The sequence below is a fragment of the Antennarius striatus genome, chromosome 5 (genome assembly GCF_040054535.1).
Source record: "Antennarius striatus isolate MH-2024 chromosome 5, ASM4005453v1, whole genome shotgun sequence".
Lineage (NCBI taxonomy): Eukaryota > Metazoa > Chordata > Actinopteri > Lophiiformes > Antennariidae > Antennarius > Antennarius striatus.
In genome coordinates this window covers 7,834,939-7,855,576 of record NC_090780.1, presented here as the reverse complement: position 1 = coordinate 7,855,576, position 20,638 = coordinate 7,834,939, and the positions used below count along the sequence as shown (strand labels likewise).

General features: G+C 41.0%; 1 protein-coding gene across 1 annotated transcript in view; it reads right to left on the bottom strand.

Moving 5' to 3' along the window:
- The window catches only part of kif5ab (kinesin family member 5A, b), a 72,716-nt gene that overhangs the window by 28,579 nt on the left and 23,499 nt on the right, over window positions 1-20,638 (bottom strand). The window contains exons 2-11 of the mRNA XM_068315740.1: window positions 19,581-19,668; window positions 18,229-18,302; window positions 17,807-17,911; window positions 17,362-17,410; window positions 16,430-16,485; window positions 13,522-13,609; window positions 13,185-13,309; window positions 7,382-7,486; window positions 6,110-6,258; window positions 4,338-4,486 (exon numbers count right to left, since the gene is read on the bottom strand). Of these exons, the coding sequence (XP_068171841.1) occupies window positions 4,338-4,486; window positions 6,110-6,258; window positions 7,382-7,486; window positions 13,185-13,309; window positions 13,522-13,609; window positions 16,430-16,485; window positions 17,362-17,410; window positions 17,807-17,911; window positions 18,229-18,302; window positions 19,581-19,668 (988 nt within the window). The remainder of the gene's footprint in view (window positions 1-4,337; window positions 4,487-6,109; window positions 6,259-7,381; window positions 7,487-13,184; window positions 13,310-13,521; window positions 13,610-16,429; window positions 16,486-17,361; window positions 17,411-17,806; window positions 17,912-18,228; window positions 18,303-19,580; window positions 19,669-20,638) is intronic.

Below are 20,638 nucleotides of genomic sequence, written 5' to 3'. Positions count from 1 at the left end.
GAAGCGCATGCTTTTGGAGGTGGGAGGAAGCCGGAGAACCCGGAGAGAACCAACACAGACGCAAAACTCAAAGGGCCTTGCTGTGTTGCAACAGCGCTTACCAATGTGCCACCGTGCCGCCCTAAATGATGACATATCAAACATAATTTTTTTGCATGATAAGTATGAGCATTTTTTTCACCGGTTAGATAGTCATAGTTTCATGGAGACGGTGTTATTGCTCTGATGACACTGTGGTATTGTATTGTATTATACCAGCAGGAACCCTTGGAAATTCCAAGATAAAACAATAATATCAGACTTCATACCAAACAAAAAACAAATGAAAACAAATGTATATAAACCAACTACACCCAACGTAGTCAAAAATCAACGTGGTGACGTAACGACTTTGTGTTGGCAAATCATGGATTGTGCTGGGCGGGCATTGCAAAGTCGTAGATGAATGTTAGCAGGCAACTGGACAAAGAAAGCTAACTAATCGTGAGATTGGGAAAAGAGGCAACGTTTAAAAAAAAGGCACCTGTCAAAAGAGCAAGTGGAAAAGAAATGTTAGAGAACTGATAGTTCTGTTAGCGTACTACATGAACAGAACTGTATGTAGTTACTTAAAGAGCTTTTTTGTCAGATGTCCAAGGAGCATTTTGTATACTAGATCGATTGTCCCATTCCAAACGGAAACCATAGCTGGACAGACTGTTGGTGCTAGCCAGCTAGCTTCACTCAGAACTTGTTGCCGCCTTCTTTGTCGTTCCTTCTGTTTGGAGTTTCTGCTCAAAAACATGAAAATTGTTGAAACTGTTATGACACTCAAAAATTATGTTAACTGGGAAGTCCATGTATAGTTATTTCTTCTCGGCAAGACGGTAATAGGTTTGAGTCACGCTCTGTGCGGAGTTTGCATGTTCTCCCATTGTCTGCGTGGGTTTTCTCTCGGTTCTCTGGCTTCCACCCACCTCCAAAAACATGCATTTCAGGTTAATTGATCATTTTCAAATTGTTCGTAGGTGTGAGTGTCTGTGTGCATGCTTGTTTGTCTACATATGTGATGCAATGGTGTCGCACCCGGAGTGTACGGGCAATTGGGACCAGCTAATTAACCTGAAGTGCATGATTTTGGAGGTGGGAGGAAGCCGGAGAACCCGAAGAGAACCCACGCAGACATGGGGAGAACATGCGAACTCCACACAGAGTGGGACTCGAACCCGAAACCACCATGCTGTGCGGCGACAGCGCTACCCACTGCACTACCGTGCCAGCCTAGATTATTAGCCATTACCCCTAAATTAAGTGCCCACAGTGTTCTGGATTAAAGTCAAGGCAGATTATCCTGAGATCACCCAAAAAGTATCAAAAACCCCGCTTCCATTTCCAACCTCCTGTCTTTGTGAAGCGGGATTTTCTGCAGTGACCGTAAAGAAAAGCGCAGAGTAGAACGGATGTCCGGAACATACTTCAGGTGTCATTGTCTCACTCCCCTAGATCAGCGGTCCCCAACCATTAATTCTCATCATTGTCATTTTTATTATTTGATTGACTTGTTCACCCGTTTATTGGAAATGTATTTCTCCTACGTTGAATTCACTGATTGTAAGTCGCTAAATTTCAAAATAAACCTCATCTGTGCAGTCACTTGAATCGAGTTTTCAATATAATTATTGCTTGCAATTATTTCATTTACATAGATGTTGATTATCAATTTATGAAAAAAAGGTTGTTTACTGTCTGTTGATGTCTGAATTTTACATAAAACCACTGTGGATGAATTATTAGACTACAGCTGTCCTGGCGTCATTAACAATATTCGAGCAAATAAATACCTGTCCATGAAAATATTGTCTTAGATGAAACCGGTCCGTGGTGCAAAAAAGGTTGGGGACCACTGCTGTACTGTACTGTGCTGTGTCAATGGAGTGTATCTTCACTTTGAGAAAAGGTGGAATAAATCAGTAGTTAGACACTTACATCTACCTTTCACACACTCTCGTTCAGTTGAATGTGCCAATCAATGGAACGGATTGCTGAACTGAACAAGACAAGGATCTTAGAAACCTTAATTCCATTCTCAATTAGATCCACTGTCTGCAGAGTGACTGAAGGATGGAATGGAATTTTCTGTATGAGGCAGCTGTTCCTGTCCTCAAGCCATGCCTGACTAAAGACTCATGTGATGTGGTGCAGTATAGAGGTCAGTGTCTTTCATCCCATGGAGCTCTTGGCCGGAGGTGAACCAAAATATAGGTAGCAGTGAGGGGGTAAGCGGAGGCAAAGATGTTGTCAAAATGATCCATTAGGAAATTAAAAGCACTAAATTGCGAGATGCTCTGAGGAAGAGAGTGGAAGGAGAGGCTGAGTTTTTGTGTCTGAAGGAGATTGAGAGTAGCTAAGGGGGATGAAGCAATAAATGAAAATCATTTTCAGTGATGGGTGTTCAATAAAGAGATGTAGGAGCTTTTCAGAAAAATCAGAGGAGTGAGTTAAAAAAAACAACAACACCAAAAAGCTTCAGAAAGGATTTATTACACAGCTTGAATGTCAGCCGATCGCTACCGATGAGAGGACTGACATTTGAATGGGCACACAGTCTAGTAGGGAGGTTGCTTGGAAAGGTGAACACCCACATTACGAATAAATGGCTTCCTCCAATCCTTTAACTGTGTGTTTATGTGTGTGTGTGTGTGTGTGTGTGCGTGTGCGTGTGCGTGTGCGTGTGTGTAGAAACAAATGTGTATGTATGGTGACAAAGTAAAGGGTTTGGCACAGGTTATGACTAGTTCTCATTGCTGTGAAAATTGTTTAAACATAAGAAGCCATAAATCAGGCATCCACAGTTGCTTTCAGCATGATGTAGGGGGAATGAAATTATACAAAGTGTAAAATTTGAATAGTAAGAAGAAAAACACCCAAAAGGGGATTTTTAAGTGTTTTGGGCAAAACTCCAGCACGTCTGTTCGGCTGCTGTCCCAAATCACCACTGGCATGCATGCAGATGATATCAAATGAACTTAAATCAGCACATACACCAACTGAAAACTAATGTCAACCAGCCATGATGCAGGTAAAATCTTCTATGTTGCAGACTTATGCCCACGCTCCAAACTACCCAATATCAGCATTGTCTTCCTTTTTTACTTTATAGTTGAAAAAAACGTAAACACAGAATATGACACTAATTCAACCAGACAAAATATGCAATTTCATAGCAGCTCTGTGAGGCACTGTTGTATTTTGAGCTAAATGTAACAAAATAGCATGAACACAAGAAAATGCTAACATGCTGGTGTTTACTTGCTATTATATTTATATACTGTATGTATACCATTTAGTTTAGCATGCCAACATTTCCTAATTAGCAAAGAATGAAAACCACAACTGAGAATAATGGGAATACATATATTAAATAATATGCAAAATAATCCATCCAAGGTCTGGGCCCGCTTCTTCCACCGTGGTGGACCGCAGGATGCTGGAGCCTATCCCAGCTTACTGGGGGTGTGAGGCAGTGTACACTCTGGGCTCAATGCCAGTGCACCACGGAGCCACACATACACACAGACAAACACACACGCAGACACTCACATCCACGGGCAATTTGGAATCATCAATTAAACTGAAGTGCATGTTTTTGGAGGTGGGAGAAAGCCAGAGAACCCGGAGAGAACCCACGCAGACACGGGGAGAACATGAAAACTCTGTACAGAGCGGGACTCGAACCCAGAACCACCTTGCTGTGCAGCAACAGCCCTACCCACTACGCCACAGTGCTGCCCATGCAATTAAATGTAATATTCATTTATAAATTGAAAGACTTTCTCTAATAAGATAAACTACATAGTCAGACACTCCCCGAAGCCATCAGGGTTCATCCTCTGGGGACAAACTGCATAAATGTCATGGTTATGCACATAAAAGTAGATTTATTTCAGTGTGAACATCAGTAGTAGGCTGATTACACATCCCACTTATAGAGGTAATATATATCCATTTTTCTTCCACTGTATCCGCCGCAGCGGGTCACGGGGAGCTGGAGCCTATCCCAGCTGACATAGGGCATGAGGCGGGGGACACTCCGAGCACAACAACGGTGCGCCCTGGAGCCACACACACACACAGACAACCACGCCCACACACACGCACTCCTACGGCCAATTTGGGACCGGCCAATCAGCCTGACAACAGCGCTACTCACTGCGCCACCGTTCTGCCTAGAGGTAATATAATTATCTTATTCATCAGATATAGAAAGTTTTTATATGATATGACACAGCAATGATGTCATTTTCCTGACCTGACTTATTCTGAGTTGTTGCGATCGGCCATCATGATAACAGTATTACCGTTCCTCCAGCGGTTCAGGTCAGCTTCCAGTCTTTGAACCGTCTCCTTCAACGACCTGTTCTTCTGCTTCTCTTTCTCATACTTCTTCTTCCACTGCTCTGCTGTAAGCTCCAGGTTCACTGATACAGTATTTCTAATGGTCTTCGCTCTGATTGATATGGGAAGAAACAGGAACAGCAGAAAAGACAAGGGAAGGAAATGGTGTGAGGTGAGATGAAAAGTTCAAGGAAAAAAGAAAGAAAGATGCGAGGAAAAAAAAGATTGTAGAGAAACTACCAACATAGATTTTCAGCCCTTTCTGCTCGAAGGAAATTATTTTCATGTTATACATTTATATGCAAATTATCTTTTTGTGATGCATGTTGGGGAAGGGAGGTACTAAGGGGCAAAAACATTAAATGTGAAAATGCATCAGACTGCATTATACATATTAACATCAAATTGAAATCACAAAGTTCATCAGAGGCTTGGGAACAGTATGTGCTTATAAATTATTACTCAGTCATGGCGTTATAGACTTCAAACATTCATGATGCTGCTGCTGTACCATTCTGCTACAAACATATGAACATTATAATGCTTAATATTACTTCATGGAGAAAGAAAATTTGTGGTCATTTATTTCTCCTGCTATCAAATTCAAACAGCCTTAATTAAGTTGTCTCATCACATCATATCACTTTAAAAAATCTTTAATGGTGTAGTCATCAACTGTAATTTGATGTTAAAGTTCAAGTGGAAATTAATTTAGTGCACTATAAACTGTGTTATCTAACTATCTAACTGTAAACCAGGAAATTAATCAAGGAAAGAAAAAAAAGAATCAACTGGACTTGTTTAAATTTGATTGAAGATGTTTCACATCTCATCCAAGAGGCATCTTCAATTTAACGGACTGGTAGAGAGTCCAGATAGTTATTCTCCTGTTGGAGCAGAAAACAAGCAAAGGATCATTGTGATGGTGGTTTCAGTCCTTAGTTTTCTGCTCCAACAGGAGGATCAGTATCTGGACTCCCTTGGATGAGAGGTAAAAGAACTTCAACCAACTTGAAGCATATCCAGTGGATTCTTTTTTTGCTCTTCTTGATTTACCTCCATCTGGATGACTGACAACTGGCAAAGACACAGGAAATACATCCGAAACTACATATTGAATTTTAATGACTTGCTTTCATTGTTGCAGCAAGTATAATATCACCAGGTTTCACAAAAAATATGATTTCATAGTATTGTGGTGGTATTTTTACTTAAAGACAGATTGTGGTTCAGCTATTCCAGCTGACAAACGAAGAACAAGTTTCATGCTCAGTAAAATTCAAATGTCTGCTGTGGCTTCCGTCACTTTCTTTTCTTCATCATACATTATTTATTTCAGCCAACTCTCATGTCAATCTCTATTGAAGAAACTCATTGGTCAGGAAAAAAAAACTTCTGATGCATAAGCATATTTATTTTTTCAACAGGATGTCTTTCTTCTTGGATGTGCGTTTCTGTCATTTGACTGCAAAACGGTAGGAATGCAAAGTTGTCAAACGCAGAAATATCTGCTTGTATGAATGCAGCAACTCCTGAGGATAGAAAACTTTAAGCAATCTCAGCACAATCTGAAACCCAATTACAAGGCAGCCCTTGCCTCCAAAGAAGGCTGAAGGTTATCAAAGCAAAGTGTGAAGGAGTAATGCATTAACAACACATCTGAATTGAACACAAAAACATCCTGAAGCTGAAGCTGAGTGAAGCAAACAGAATTGGGAGCATGGTGGTAAGTTACCGTTGGCCGAACATCAAGGTAGATTTGGTCTCCACATCATTGTAGCTGGAGGGGGAGCAGCATATGAACATGGTGGTGCGACAGTTCCCTCCAAGCGAGTCCTGCAAGATGCGAGTCATTTTGCTGTCACGGTAAGGTACGTGGGATTTCTGTAAAGGGATCAAGGGAAGAAGAGAGTGAAACAAAGATGGCTTGAAAAGGACAGCTAAAGGATTAAACGATTGAGGGTGACATTTGATTTCTGCATCAATAGGTGCACAGATTCTTTTTATGGGTGATAAATGCACCACAAAGACCATCTGCACTGAGAGAAAGAAAGAAATAAAAGAAACATTTCTCTCTCTTTGGTGCAATATTCACTCTATTACCTTCAAAAATGCTATGCTCTTGCTTGATGAGTAGAGATTGAAAACCAACAGGGCTCTGAATGTTTGTGGGGGGGTTCAGTCTATGAGCCACTTCATTTTACATGGAGTTCCTGGGAGGTTAGCTAGCATGTTAATGAAACATTATTCGAAATTAAGCTACAAGATCTATAATAAACATCAGTGGATTTTGCAAAGCCCTGCGTTATATTCAGAGGCTAACACTGTTCTTGTCTTTCTGCCACTTTCAAGATTATTGCTTTCCATGTGTGAGAAAGATGTTAAGTAAAATATTATGTTCAACATTAGCATTCTTCCTCAGGTTGTAGTGAAAAGGTTCAGCATGATTGTCGTGGTTATCTGCAGAGGTTGGTTAGCGTAGCATAGCTTAACAGAAGCTATGTTACATTAACCAAAAGTATCCCAAAAGTTCATTGAACATAAAACAAAGCATTAGAACAACTAAATGTTTCAGAGGAGCAGCTGACTTCCAGGAGTCAAACCTTCCTGGATGCTCCAGACAAGAGCCAGTCTTCTCTTCGACTACAGATATGAGCACAGTGTTGATAGCATCTCAGCAACAAAGTAAGTAATCAAATTTCACAAAACAAGCAAAGCATGTCTTTCAAATACATTTAGCGTTATTTTCATAAATAGACCGAGGAAATTTAAGAAATTTAACTTTGAGCGGCCACTGAATCGATTAACGCTAAACGAAAGAAAGACACTGTCGTCTAATTTGTTCAGTAACATCCCTACAGCATTGTGTTCCTTTTGTAAAACATACTGCTTTGGCAGCAAGAATGACACATCTATTAAAACAAAGCAATTACAAGGAAAAGCATTAGGCAGCCATGGAACACCAGCGGTCTAGTTGAGACAGATTGCAAGGATTTTTCCAACACACCGTTCCCTCAGCCAAGGCTGAGATGACGTTCCCCAGAGCCGACAGAGACTTGTTGATGTTCTTGGCCTCATCTAGCACTGCTCCCTCTGCACCTGTCTTACTGACCTGACACAGATTTAAAAACATAGGAAGAATGAATTCATGATGTGCATTATCAGCATAAAAGCATTGGTCATCCTGTTACACTTTATTTTACAGGTAGCAAACTTCCTTAATGTTTATCTGACTATTTCCATTATTACCACTGTTACTGCTACAATACTATTACTACCTTTAACTTCCACACAAACACGTAAAATTTCTGACTCAGAAATTGCAACTTGCAAAAATTGCAAATTTCTGGAATATTTTACAGAAATAATAGGCGTGTCAGGGAAAGCACTTATAGTCTGCCTTGCATTTTAAAAGTCAAAAACAAATGGGAGGCAGAGGAATCCATCCGCCTTCCGAGAAGGTTGATGCAGACTTTAAGAAGGAAGACTGTCACACCATGACATAATTATCATTGGATGCAATTATCTATAGTGAAACAATTAGGAGGTTTATTATACATGATCTATATATGATCTTACATGATATACATGATCTTTGTGTGAAGCATCCATCACCATCCTTTTAAATAATATCTAAACCGTTTGACACAACCATTTCCTCCCAAACCTCAGTGATCACCAAGACAACTGAGATGCAGCATACGCATTTACTAGAACTGACTAGGCTAAAAAGTCTGAATAGATGCTAACAAAATAGAGCTAATTATGAACAAACTGATTAGCTCTATTTTGTTAGCATCTATTCAGACTTTTTAGCCTTCTTCTGCTCCATATGTCCATATATGTACACAATACACCCATGGGTCAAAGGTACTGGGAAGCCATGCCTTACATGTGTTTCCTGCTGCTTTCCAGACTGAGATTTAATCAAAAGGCAATGAAACATGGGTACAGCTAGTTGTTTGTGGTTCCCCTCAGTTTGACCACTGTCTAAGCTGGAACCCCTTCAAGGGTTGAACTGAACAGGGAATAAAAATCAGTTTGAGAGTACATATGATTTCTCTGAAAATATTTTTTGCCTCACATTAGTGAAAATTATTGGAAAACTCTGAATGATCAAAATCTATCTTGATATTGCATGAGCAAGAGATTAACCCAAGCCTTCCCTGAGGCCTGTACCATAAAGCGTGATGAACCTAGCCGGGCTTCCTCTTACTTATCTGGCTTCACTTACCGAGACATCCGCTCTACGGATTTTCGGTACCATAAAGCCAGCCATCAACTCACTAATTCAATTCAGGCATGTCCACTCTAGATCTGTGCGCGCTCACATAAAAAGGTCGGAGTTTGCTGCATGCGACCAATCGCAAACATGCAACAAACCGGCCCGAGCCGCATATTTCACAACGGAGGAGCAAACAATAATAATTAATAAATATGAGCAATAAAAATCAATAATCCAGGCAAAAAGCAACTCAGTTGCAGCTGCCAGACGGCGCAATGATCGCTGGCAAAAAATCGCCAACTGTGTCAATGCGGAAGTTAGTGCTATTATAATATTACTTCCCCACTATGACTGCACTTGTATATCTGACTACAGTAACATTTGTGTGTTCCATAAATGTATGTGTGTACGAAATTTTTTGTTATAGCATGTGATTGTAGCCCCCACGACTTTATGAATAGCTCTACATACTGTGTTCTTCCCGAAGTTTTCGGCATCGGCAACAGAATACATAAAAGTACCTATGAATGAATGAATCTATCCATGATTTACTTAAACAAATAATTGATTAATGGCATTTTATCTGTGGCTTGCTTATAACCCATCCAATGAGGGATTTAAGGACGTCATAGTAATTACGAACATGTAGCCGCAAGAGGACAATGTAGCCGCAAGAGGACACAAGCCAGTGTCTTATTGTGCCGGTCCCAAGCCCGGATAAATACAGAGGGTTGTGTCAGGAAGGGCATCCGGCGTAAAACTTTTGCCAAATCAAAAATACGAATCAAACCTATGACTTCCATACTGGATCGGTCGAGGCCAGGGTTAACAACGACTGCCATCGGCGCTGTTGACCTACAGGGCGCCGGTGGAAATTGGACTACTGTTGGTTGAAGGAGAGGAGGAAAGTGCGTTCGCACGAAGAAAGAGAAGAAGAGCGCCAAGAGTATAGGACTAAGAGTAGGGACGTTGAATGTTGGAACTATGAAAGGAAAAGGTAGAGAGTTGGTTGACATGATGCAGAGGAGGAAGGTAGACATACTGTGTGTCCAGGAGACCAGGTGGAAAGGTAGCAAGGCTAGAAGTTTAGGAGCAGGGTTCAAGTTGTTCTATCATGGTGTAGATGGGAAGAGAAATGGAGTAGGAGTTATCTTGAAAGAGGAGTTTGTTAGGAATGTCCTGTTGGTAAAAAGAGTGTCGAATAGAGTGATGAGTCTGAAGCTAGAAATAGAAGGTGTGATATTCAACATTGTTAGTGGGTATGCTCCACAGGTAGGATGTGAGCTGGAGGAGAAGGAGAAATTCTGGTTGGACTTTGATTAAGTGATGCAGAGCATGCCTATAAGTGAGAGAGTTGTCATTGGTGCAGACTTCAATGGACATGTTGGTGTAGGTAATAGAGGTGGTGAGGAAGTGATGGGCAGGTTTGGTATCGAGGAGAGGAACGCAGAAGGACAGATGGTAGTTGACTTTGCAAAAAGGATGGAAATGGCTGTCGTGAACACTTTCTTCCAGAAGAGGCAGGAAGATTGGGTGACCTAAGAGTGGTGGTAGGAGCACACAGGTAGACTACATCTTGTGTAGATGGTGTAATCTGAAGGAGATCAGTGACTGCAAAGTAGTGGTAGGCGAGAGTGCAGCCAAACAGCATAGGATGGTGGTGTGCAGGATGACTCTGGTGGTGAGGAAGATGAAGAGGGCAAAGGCAGAGCAGAAGACGAAATGGTGGAAGCTAAAAAAGGAAGAGTGTTGCTGGACTTTTAGGAAGGAGTTAAGACAGGCTCTGGGTGGTCAGGAGGTTCTTCCAGATGACTGGAAAACTACAGCTAATGTGATCAGGGAGACAGGTAGGAGAGTACTTAGTGTGTCATCTGGAAGGAAAGTAGATAAGGAGACTTGGTGGTGGAATGAGGAGGTACAGGAGTGTATACAGAGAAAGAGGTTAGCTAAGAGGAAGTGGGACACTGAGAGGACTGAGGAGAGCAGACAGAAGTACAGGTAGATGCAGCGTAACGTGAAGGTAGAGGTAACAAAGGCCAAACAAGAAGCTTGTGATGACTTGTATGCTAGGTTGGACAGTAAGGAGGGAGAGACTGATCTATACAGGTTGGCAAGACAGAGAGATAGAGATGGGAAGGACGTGCAGCAGGTTAGGGTGATTAAGGATATGGATGGAAGTCTATTGACAGGTGCCAGTAGTGTGATGGGAAGATGGAAAGAGTACTTTGACGAGTTGGTGAACGTGGAAAATGAGATAGAACAAAGACTAGAAGAGGTGACTGTTGTGGACCAGGATGTAGCAAAGATTAGTCAGGATGAAGTGAGGAGGGCATTGAGGAGGATGAAGAGTGGAAAGGCAGTCGGTCCTGATGATATACCTGTAGAGGTTTTGGAAGTGTGTAGGAGAGGTGGCAGTAGAGTTTCTGACTGGGTTGTTCAACAGGATCTTAGATAGTGAGAAGATGCCTGAGGAATGGAGGAGAAGTGTGCTGGTGCCCATTTTTAAGAACAAGGGAGATGTGCAGAGTTGTGGCAACTACAGAGGAATAAAGCTGATGAGCCATACAATGAAGTTATGGGAAAGCAGTATGGTTTCATGCCAAAAAAGAGGACTACAGATGCAGTATTTGCTTTGAGGATGTTGATAGAGAAGTACAGAGAAGGCCAGAGGGAGCTGCATTGTGTTTTTGTAGATCTGGAGAAAGCTTATGACAGGGTGCCCAGAGAGGAACTGTGGTATTGTATGAGGAAGTCTGGAGTGGCAGAGAAGTTTGTTAGAGCGGTGCAGGACATGTATGAGGACTGTAAGACAGTGGTGAGGTGTGCTGTAGGTGTGACAGAGGAGTTCAAGGTGGAGGTGGGACTGCATCAGGGATCAGCTCTGAGCCCCTTCTTGTTCGCTATGGTGATGGACAGGCTGACAGACGAGGTTAGACAGGAATCTCCATGGACTATGATGTTTGCAGATGACATTGTGATCTGCAGTGAGAGCAGGGAACAGGTGGAGGAGAAGCTAGAGAGGGGGAGGTTTGTCCTGGAAGGGAGAGGAATGAAGGTTAGCCACAGTAAAACAGAGTACATGTGTGTGAATGAGAGGGACCCAAGTGGAAGAGTGAGGTTAAAGGGAGAAGAGATCAAGAAGGTGGAGGATTTTAAGTACTTAGGGTCAACAGTCGAGAGCAATGGAGAGTGTGGAAAAGAGGTGAAGAAGCGTGTACAGGCAGGATGGAATGGGTGGAGAAAAGTGTCAGGTGTGATGTGTGATAGAAGAGTTTCAGCTAAAATTAAAGTAAAGGTGTACAAAAGAGTGGTGAGACCAGCGATGTTGTTTGGTCTAGAGACAGTGTCACTGAGGAAAAGACAGGAGGCAGAGCTGGAGGTAGCAGAGATGAAGATGCTGAGGTTCTGTTTGGGAGTGACCAGGAAGGATAGGATCAGAAATGAGGACATCAGAGGGACAGCACATGTTAGAGGTTTTGGAAATAAAGTCAGAGAGGCCAGACTGAGATGGTTTGGACATGTCCAGAGGAGAGACAGTGAATATATTGGTAGAAGGCTGCTGAGTCTTGAACTACCAGGCAGGAGGCCTAGAGGAAGACCAAAGAGGAGGTTTATGGATGTAATGAGGGTGGACATGAAGGTAGTTGGTGTGAGAGAAGAGGATGCAAAGGACAGGGCTAGTTGGAGGCAATTGATTCGCTGTGGCGACCCCTGAAGGGAAAAGCTGAAAGGAAAAGAAGAAGATAATAATTACGAACAGTTAAACAATTAACTGTGGCAAAAAACCTCAGTGCAATGCACACTGTCTGCGGGACTGTCAGTGTGTGGTTGCGGTGCGTTACATTACTGATGTAAGGCTCCAGCAGCTGGCAGATGTAATGTAACCCCTCTCCCCAAAACCTGTACCTTTCGTACAGTGATTGTTCAGGCAATTCGAACGGATTACAGCGATCTCTAAATATTCTCTCGCACCTGAGCGCTCTTCACACAAGATGTGCACCAAGATCCAGCGGATTCTCATAAAACGGACAGCCCATTTTCCAAGAGAAATGATTGGTGAGTAGGTGGGGCTGTTATACCTGCTGAGCTCTGATTGGTCAGTAGGTGGGACTGTTATACCTGCTGAGCTCTTATCCTGAATTTATCCTGCTCCAGAGCAGGTTAGGTGTTCAGCATAGGTTACCGCGACAACGTAGCCCGATAGAAAGTTAGCCACCTTTATGGTCCCGACAAGTCACGGTTAAGCCTGAAGTTATCTCGCTAAGCCGTAATCCAGCTTTATGGTACAGGCCTCTGGAAATAAGAATTGGTTCTTTGTTATTCCAACAGATCCCTATAAACCCTAATCCCTAACCCTCAAGCAGAATTTTAGAAACATTTCGAACTTAACTGAGAGCATTATTGCCTTTACCTGACTGCTTTCAAATAATTTACAGGTGACATGCACTGTTCATCTGGTTCATGGATCCCTGAAAATGCATTTCTGAGAGTTGAAATTTGATTGTTAAAAGATCTGGTGGCAATGAATGTTAACAGCTAACAGCATTATTGATGTCTTAGGAAGAAAATAATGCAGCCATCCTACCTTCTCGCTACCAGCCAGATCGACCAGGTATAACTTTCCACTCAGCTTCTGCTCTGTCTCCACATTTTCTTGTTTAATGTTAATCAGGAAGATGCTGTGACTGCGAGAGCTGTGCTCATTCATGTCTTAAAAAACAAAGTAAATAAGTAGAGGAGAATGATTCAGGCTGTATACGTAAAATATCCCTCCTTATTTCTGTTTAGCAAAGCTGTTACTGGACGTGTTGATTTGTGTTTTTTACATTTGAACCTTAATAATGTCTATCACGAAAAATCCAACTTGACGCATTTGACATCATGAGCATCAGAACATTGCAAAGATCAAGAGTGTGACTCACTGGTGACAGCAACATGCCTGTTGGCCTTCCCTTCATCTATGACATCCATCACTTCCTCAGAGCTGGTGACAAATCGCTCTGTGCAACCCTTAGTAAAAGACAGACACACAACCATTCATTAGTGCTTTAAAGAAAACAAATCAGCATACACATGTCCCTCTTACCCCTCATGGGGTCGTATCTGTATCATCCTCATCCTCTACCAGATTTTGTGGGTATTTGATATCCACCCCGAGTGCTCCTACCACGGAGACCACGTCAGCTTTGACCTTTCACATCTGTTCCAGCTGTTCTCCCATCTTCCACAATCTTTTTGTGTTGGAGCTTGTGTTGCCACATTTATCATCACTGCCCTCTTTTGCTCCTTGCCCACCATAATTGTGTATCAAAACATGAGAACAGAAATAAGTCGTAAAATCCTTGGAGATAAATTTGTGAATGATTTCAGCCTTTCAGCTTTTCAAGGATGCAGGGTGTATGAACAAGCACCACAAATAATTCTGCACATTTGGACGCTTATTTGGTACATTATTCCTCTGCAAAAACAGACACAAAGGACAATCTTTTTGCATTTTGCTTATGCTTGTAAATAGACAAATGACTTAGAAATGAGCTCAATTGGAGGATTGACATGATAAACAGTCAGCTAGCTTTGTACAAAAACTCGTAGTTTTGGTTAGTTAACGTCATTAAAATGGGCTGATAGATTTGGACAGAGCAAGTCTGACTTTTTCCTCCTGTTCCATGTACAGTGGAGCAAAAACGTATTTAGTCAGCACCTGATTCCAAGTTCTCCTACTTAGAAGGATGAGAGAGGTCTGAATTGGTACACTTCAACTATGAGAGACAAAATGAGGGGGGGGGGGTGTCCAGAAAATCACATTGTAAGATTGTTAAAGAATTTATTTGTAAATCAATGGTGAAAAAGAAGTATTTGGTCAATAACAGAAGTTCAATTCAATACTTTGCAACAAAACCTACCCCACTCCAGGACCTTGAAAGGCTTTTTACAGAGCCAGTCTTTCATTGCCTGAGTGGTGTGTTTGGGATTTATTGTCATGCTAGAAGATCCAGCTAGGTTCCAATTTAAATACTCTCACTGATGGGAGAGGTTTGGCCATAAAATCTGACAATACATGGCCTCAGTCATTGTTTCCGTAATACATGTCAGGGATTTTTGCACAATGTTCTCCTTATTATTTTGACTTTATGGGATGAAATCTTGCGTGGGTCCCCAGATTGAGGAAGATTATCAATTATCAATTTCATTTTCTTACAATTGCTCCCAGAATTTATTCTTCACATCAACATGCTTGTTTATTGTAGATATACTCTTCCCAGACTGGTGCAGGTCTACAATTTTCTTCCTTGTGTCCTTTGACAGCTCTTTGGTCTTGGCCATGGTTGAATTTGGAGTCTGACCGTTTGAGGCTATTGACACGTGCCTTTTATACAGATACCAAGTTCAAACAGGTGCCATTAATACAAGTAACAAATGGAGGACAGGAGAAAATACAAGTCTATGAGACGTGAGACATGTAAGTCTTTAAAAAACCTACAATGTGAATTCCTGGATATTTTTTTCCTCATTTTGTCTCTCATAGTTGAATTGTACCTATGATGTCTGTGTAGGTTCACAGTCATCCAGGTCATGGTTAGCCAAAAGCTGTTGAGTCGATCCACTGGACGTTAAGAAATGTTCTTGAAGACGTTTTATCTCAAGAACTTCAGTCTAAAGAAGCCTCTTGGATGATAGACGAAACGTCTTCAAGAACTTTCTTTACGTCCAGTGGATTGACTCAACAGCTTTTGGATGTACCTATGATGAAAATTAAAGATGTCTCTCTCGTCTTTCTAAGTGGTAAACATGCACAATCAGTGGTTGACTAAATACGTTTTGCTTCAGTGTGTCTGTGCTGATTGCCCACTAGCTTGTGGCAGCTTGTTTTCTACTATATCCCTACATACATGAACATGGTATATACTAGAGTGACAAAACAACAGTAACAGCTAACACGAATGTGATGGGGATGCTCCAGAGCAACCTTAAGCAAGCTGTGTCCAAGGATTTCCTGGAGCAGATGTTGCTGCATTGTATAATTTTATTTTCACTCGGAGCTGTTCTCTGGATTATCCGACATCTGCTTGTATCTTGTGCTTACCCCTCCTTTTACTGCTTTCTCCTGTTGCTGCATTCAAGCCTCGAACAGTAAGTCATGTTTGTTGACTATAAAACTGGTGTTGTTCAATTTTTCTCTGATGTCAGATAGTGAAGCAATTTCTTCTTTTCTGAGTTTAAAAGCTTCATAAACCATTTTTTCAGATGCATTTCTGATGCTTCACTTCAGATGCCCGCTGATCCTTAAATGAAATAGACCGCCACACAGGATGATAGGAAATCATATTTCGGTCTTAAAGTGTATTATGTATACTTTACATATACATTATATATATTTATACATATTTAATGGTTGGGTACCTGAATTTGGAATTTTCCTCAGGTTCAAACTGTGCCTTTTAACAGAGATTCCACCAAACCTGATCTGTCAAAGACACCGTGCTATCTTGTCCACACTGTGCTATGTTGTTCATATTTTTTACAAAGAAAGAAAACACCTTGAACACTGATATATCTCACTTGATTTTTTGAAAAGTGTAATCGTTGTGCATCAGGAGTTGTCAGCACTGTCATAATGTCTGTAAATACAGGACAACTCACATAAAAAAAACCTTTCTTTCTTCATCAATAAAGTTAAAACTGAAGGATGACTTTTTAAATGAATGACACCTCTTACCAACTCAAAAGAATACATTTCTCCTTTCTCATTCTTTTCTACATCATAAAATACATCTACATGATAAATGCAGAGCAGTCGACCCAAACCCTGTCAAACTGCTCTGGACTCACCTTCACATATGGGACTCTGTATTTGTCTTCATGCACTGACAGGTTGGTTTTCGTCACTAGAATATAAGGGCAGATGAGGAGAAAGGTCATTGTCTTACTCCAAGCATTATCTGATTAAATGTGTGAGTGTATGTGCATGTTTGTGCTCTTGGGAGGGTACTATAATCAGACCTGACTATACCCCCACTGTGCAAAGGAGTCAAACTCAGACTGAGGCTCATGCTTTGCCTGTTTTCAGTGAAACTAAATTATTTTGAGTCACTTAGAGGTTAAGCAGATTGCCCCCGAGCTAATGCACTGAACGGAAAAGTAAATACTCCTCCTAAATCCTGCATTAGTTTGCACCAAGACCAAATCATGTATTTTAATTAAATCTAACAGCGTTGTGAAGGCTTCTTCTTTTCCTATAGCGAATGTCTGCCTGAGATTCTTTTATCACCATACAATCACATTTTATCAGCGGAAGAACCTCCATAGGGTGTTGTTCTCTGCGATGCCTCAATCCATCTTGTTTGTTGTTGACTATTTTTGTGTTGATAGCTTAAATGTTCCTCAGCTCCCCTGCATACAAATGGAAGCTTTACCACATTCCCTGACTCACTTGAAGATGTAATCACAAAGATGCTGCCTACATCTTCCTGTCCAAGCCTGTCTGTCATCTTACACCCCTTTAAACTCTCAGTGAGAACTAGCTGAGATTTTGTGGTGTTTCTGTGTGTACGCCGATAAATATGTGTTGTCTAAAACAGATATATAAGGATGCTTATTTGTCATTTAATTTTTATTTTGAGTTTTCATACTGTTATTATTCATACTGTTATTACTCTGGCATTAGATGACAATGTCACTGCACAAAAGTGTAGCTATAGGAGCTTGAATTGTTAACTGTTTGATAGAAGACAAGTGTAGAAATGGGTTGTGTACAAACACACCATCCAACAAGTCCCGAATTTTATCCATGTAGATCTCAAAGTAGGAAACCTGCAAGAAAACAAGACAACAAAATGGGGGTGCTGACTGCATATAGCGACAAAATGTGCAGGTTGCACGCAATTTTGCAAGATGATACTGCAGTAATCTCCAATATTATTTCAACTTATATTGAAGAGATGCTATCATTTGATATACCACTATAGTGTCAAAGGCCAAAAAGCCCAATGAATATTACTGGATCATTTCAGTTTGTATTTCAGTAATTGTCCACCAACTTGTCTGATTCATTGATTAATGGATAAGTAATAACTGAATAAAATGATTAATTCAGAGTCACAAACTGCATTGAATTCCAACTGAATATATTGTAGTGTGCCAGACATAAACTGAAAAATGCTCATCCATGTACATTATGAGCTGAACCACATGGAAAGTAAGGCCAACCTTTATGTGGAACTCCAGGTTCTCATCCATGGCAAATATATGTTCAAAAATGTCCTCTGAGATCCGAGGAATGATTCCCATTTCCTCTGAGTCATGAAGGGTCCCCTGTGAGGAGAAAGGGACAGCATAAGAATGAAGTTTTAAATGGAACGCTGAATCTGTGGTGAATTAAGTTGAGCGAATTGTAAATGAAAAGATGAAATGATGTTTTTGACTTGAAAAAGGGAAAGAGGTTAGAGGTTATTTCTCAAACAGAGTTGTAAAGAAGGTAAGTATGATAAAATGAGAGAGGAAGAGATGACAATGATGGATCGAGATATGTATCAGCAATGGAGCAGTTATACTACTATATAGAAATATCTGTGTTTATGTTTGTGGCACAGCATGAAGTTAACCACTTAAAATATTTAGATACACCGTACCTCCATGGTGTGGGTTTTTCCTGAGCAGGTCTGCCCGTAGGCAAAAATTGTCCCATTGTATCCTCTTAGTATATCTGTATTTACAAAAGACGACGAGGGCATGTTAAGGAAGAGAAAAAACATTAAGATAACATACAATAACAATACCCAGCAATAACATACCCAGAAGAACATGGAAAGAATCATAGAGTGTAGCTGGACAGCTCTGTAAACTGTCAGGAAAGTTAAAAAAAAAACAATGAAAAAACAAAAGACCAAGACAAGATCTTTATGCCAAAGCCCGATCAATTCCTACTTCACAAAACCTTTACATACTTAGATTCCCATGATTTAAAGTGTGTCATGTGTGCAGCATCTATCTGTAATGTTGAAGTCAGCAGCAGTGCAGCACCAGGGAGCAACTATCGTTTTATTATTCTCTCAATTGATCTAATTGGAGACACAGTGAAAACAACACATCCACACTAAAAGCTGCATTCCTGACTGTCCTATTGCTGACAATTATCTAATTAAACCTCTGTAAAATGTAAATAAAAAGAAAGCTATCATCCAGGATGTCCATTTATCTCAAGTCAAGTAACCACAGGCTAATAATAAAGGCTCACAGAAAAATATGAAGCATCCTCACACTTAGTCATAGTGAGACCAAATAAAGCATCTCGCAAAAAAAGGAAATCAAGATGGGATCACTAGACAACAGCAACCCAGAGGAAAAACACAGCAAGGAAAGGCACAATGAGTTGGAAATAAATACAGGGTAAGTACAAAAGAGCAAAGCAGAGTAACAGACAGCCAGAGAAGAACAGACTGTAAATAAGGATACGTGTCCAAACCTTCCTCTGTCCTTGCTTACTTCCATTTTCCTCTGACAGATTCCAGATCTCATTCTTAACCTCAGTACCTCATTTTTCTATAAGCCCAACCTTGAAATTTTTCAATACAGCTGGCCAATTTATCTTGCATTTTTATTTCCTTCTCCCTCAGGGTGCTAAGAAATCTTCACACCCAATCAGTCTTTGTCATGTATCCATCTGAATAGTTCAGTGGAGTTCCCCACTTGAGGGTGCTATGAAAAAAGGCCCTTAACAGGAGGACAAATATGGAGGTGTGCTGAGACTGGTTTCTCTGTGAAAAACATGTTTTTTTAATCAATGTATTTCGATCCATGATATGATCACCTATGAAGAATGCTTTTCTAAGTGCTAGCACACAACTCCTGATGAATGCACTCAGCTGGTACGAACAAAGCAAGAAGACCCCGAGAATGCTGGGATTTCAGCATGTATTACAGTACTTTATTTGTGTTCTAAACTTTAGTTTCATACAAAAAAGAATGCATGCTTGTGACTCACCTTTGACAATCTCCTTGGCACAGACATTGTAGATCTGCTCTTGACTGGCGTTGGTGGGGAACACTTTGTCAAACACATATGACCTTCCCTGTGAACACCAACACAAACACATTTTGTTATATGACAGTGAAAAAATTTCTGATTCCCAACACTCATCCACCCCTGTGGTTTGCTGTTGAATCCCGGGGACCTTGTAAAGTGAAGCTATGATGTGTGAAATGGTCACTAAATCAAGGTCACTAAATGTTATTTAAAACCATATTATCAAAATAAAAAGTGCCACATCCTCATCTGCTCAATCAACAGCAAATGTGCATTATGCACCTTGTGTCCATATAAGTATATCAGCCATTAATGGCAGAAGATGCTGACTGTAAAACCCACAGTCTACTGTATCTCTTTACAGAGGCATGCATACCGGCTGAAACATCTGATTTTTTACGCATGAGTTCTGTGTAGCATGACTCTGTGGGGAAATATCAACAGAGCGAGAATGGGAGAGTACTATCATGTCTAACGTGAGGTCATTAGAGGCGGCACTGTAAGAAAAGAGCAAAGAGCAGAACTGAAGTGATAGAGTAGAGCAGAGGAGTGGAAATGTAGAACAACTGAAGAAAAGGAATGACCCTTTCAGCTAAAACTGCTAAAACTGAAAAAAGATTGTGACTGAAAATAGTCACACAGCAAGTCATTGCTATAATAATTCAACACACAATCCTTAATGTCCCTAAAGTGGTCACACGTGAGTTAGAATCATTGTGTGTGTGTGTGTGTGCGTGTGTGTGTGTTTGTGTGTGTGTGTGTGTTTGTGTGTGTGTGTGTGTGTGTGTGTGTGTGTGTGTGTGTGTGTGTGTGCGTGCGTGCGTGCGTGTGTGTGTTGCTGGCTAGCCCTCACTGTGAACAGGGAAGCAGCCTGCCCAGTCAGTGAAGTATGCTGCCAGTACATGGACTCTCCATCACCAATCTGCTAGGCCTTCTTCCAGCCTTACTTGGTAATTGATAGTTTGTTGATCCACTGACTGACCGACTGAATGACTGGCCAACCAACCGACCGACAA